A 1,580-nucleotide genomic window follows, 5' to 3' on the forward strand; every position below is an offset into this window, starting at 1 on the left:
TGAACTATGTGAATGTGAGTAAATGACCCTATTACCCTTCTGTACATATGAATTCAAAAAGAAACACCCCTATGTCCCTTTCTTAGGCTAAATGAACTGTCTGAATGTGCGTAAATCAAATGACTATCTTACCCCTTTGTATGTACTATGTCAAAAAGCATCACCCCCTAGTGAACTATCTGAATGCAAGTAAATGACCATTCTACCCCTTTGTATTTGTTAGGTCAATAAGAAACACACCTATATATATGTCCCTTTTTTTACTAAATGAATAAACTGTTTGAATGCAAGTAAATGACCATTTTACCCTTCTGTATCTATACCCATCAAAGTAAAAGATGCTGAATGATAAATGATACATTAGTGGATGATATGTCACATAACACATACCTAAAAAAAGCAAGAAATGGCTGCATTAACTTTCTTTTTAGTAGAACCCCATGATGATTGAAGATGTGCTTGTGAAAGAAGACAACAGCCAAGAAGGTGAAGAAGTGTGCACCATTTGTTGTTTACACCCTGCATACCACTAGATGTTTTCTCCTTGAGTGTATTTTGGTTCACCATAGCTAGAAGATGCTTCAAAAAAAACAAATATACAAATGAAAGAGGTGGGATTTGGAAGGTGTTTTGAATCAACACGGTTTTGATGTTTGAAAAAACTTTGATGATCAAGTAACAGATTTATCTGCATATGTAAATTTAAAGAATAAGCCTCTAGCTTTGTTTTGACATTTTTATTGTATGTATTTATGTATGTATGTATGTATATATGCATAAACATTTCTTTTTCTAGAATAAAACATCAAGTGCTTACCTGGCCACCCAACTTCACCATGTAGCTCAGCAACAATAGTATTCCCACTGCAAGAACAATATATTTATTACTTGTCCTAACAAAACAAATTGGATGCATGCATGTTAATTAGTGACCTTCTGAAACTGACCAAATTAGTTTGATTGTTTGTGCCATTACACACCTGTTGAAACAAGAATCACAAAATAAATGACACTAACGGAGATTGTCAAAACTTTGAGTAATGAAACAAGGGCTTCTGATAAGATCCTGCTCATAAATGTGAAACTATTCATAAAATGAAGAATAAAAATGTGAAACTTACTACAAGCATCATGAGTACAAATCCGGTCAAGGCTATTACAACTCCTGTAAATGAGTTCAAGATTACCAATTCACAATTAATATTAAGTGTTGTTTGTATAAAAAGAAGTATATAAATTACATTTTGGTTCTTATGTATAGCTGATTTTTTTTTCAATTCTAGTCCCAACATGTTTTCTTTTGTAGTTTTGGTCCTTATTTTGAGGTTTTTAGTTTATGTTCCAACTAAAATGACTAAATTTTTGGGACCAAAAGTAGTCATTTACGTAGATCATATCTCCCCCTGAATCATCAAACAAAACATTCAAAACACAATTTAAGGAATAGATGTAAAGAGAAAAATACCACTATTGCCCCAGCTTTCTCCAAAACTACAAAACACAATAAAAATTATGATCAAAGAAAGTGATTATACAAGCATCCAATCACGAATATAGCATCGCGCTTTTATATTTTTCCT

General features: G+C 32.3%; 1 protein-coding gene across 2 annotated transcripts; it reads right to left on the minus strand.

The window, feature by feature from the left end:
- Nucleotides 1-422: 422 nt before the first annotated feature.
- Nucleotides 423-1,306, minus strand: LOC128125853 (uncharacterized). 2 transcript variants are annotated; one of them, XR_008225164.1, is made up of 4 exons: nucleotides 1,122-1,306; nucleotides 948-980; nucleotides 818-864; nucleotides 423-579 (listed from the first exon to the last, which is right to left on the minus strand). XR_008225164.1 is itself a non-coding variant. In XM_052765480.1 (4 exons), exons 1-4 carry the CDS (start codon nucleotides 1,290-1,292, stop codon nucleotides 530-532), a joined length of 315 nt encoding a protein of 104 aa, XP_052621440.1. In that variant the 5' UTR covers nucleotides 1,293-1,306; the 3' UTR covers nucleotides 423-529. The 2 variants fall into 2 exon arrangements, 1 of the variants encoding a protein (XP_052621440.1); XM_052765480.1 differs by having other exon boundaries at nucleotides 934-980.
- Between the last annotated feature and the right edge of the window lie 274 nt (nucleotides 1,307-1,580).

Source organism: Lactuca sativa, chromosome 7 (genome assembly GCF_002870075.4).
Source record: "Lactuca sativa cultivar Salinas chromosome 7, Lsat_Salinas_v11, whole genome shotgun sequence".
Lineage (NCBI taxonomy): Eukaryota > Viridiplantae > Streptophyta > Magnoliopsida > Asterales > Asteraceae > Lactuca > Lactuca sativa.

Coding starts and splice junctions, on each gene's coding strand:
- LOC128125853 (XM_052765480.1), bottom strand. CDS start 1,292: ATGTTGGGACTAGAATTGAAAAAAAAATCAGCTATACATAAGAACCAA. Junction 981..1,121: donor TTGTACTCATGATGCTTGTA/GTAAGTTTCACA, acceptor TTGTTTCAACAG/GTGTGTAATGGCACAAACAA. Junction 580..817: donor TGGTGAAGTTGGGTGGCCAG/GTAAGCACTTGA, acceptor TTTTTTTTGAAG/CATCTTCTAGCTATGGTGAA.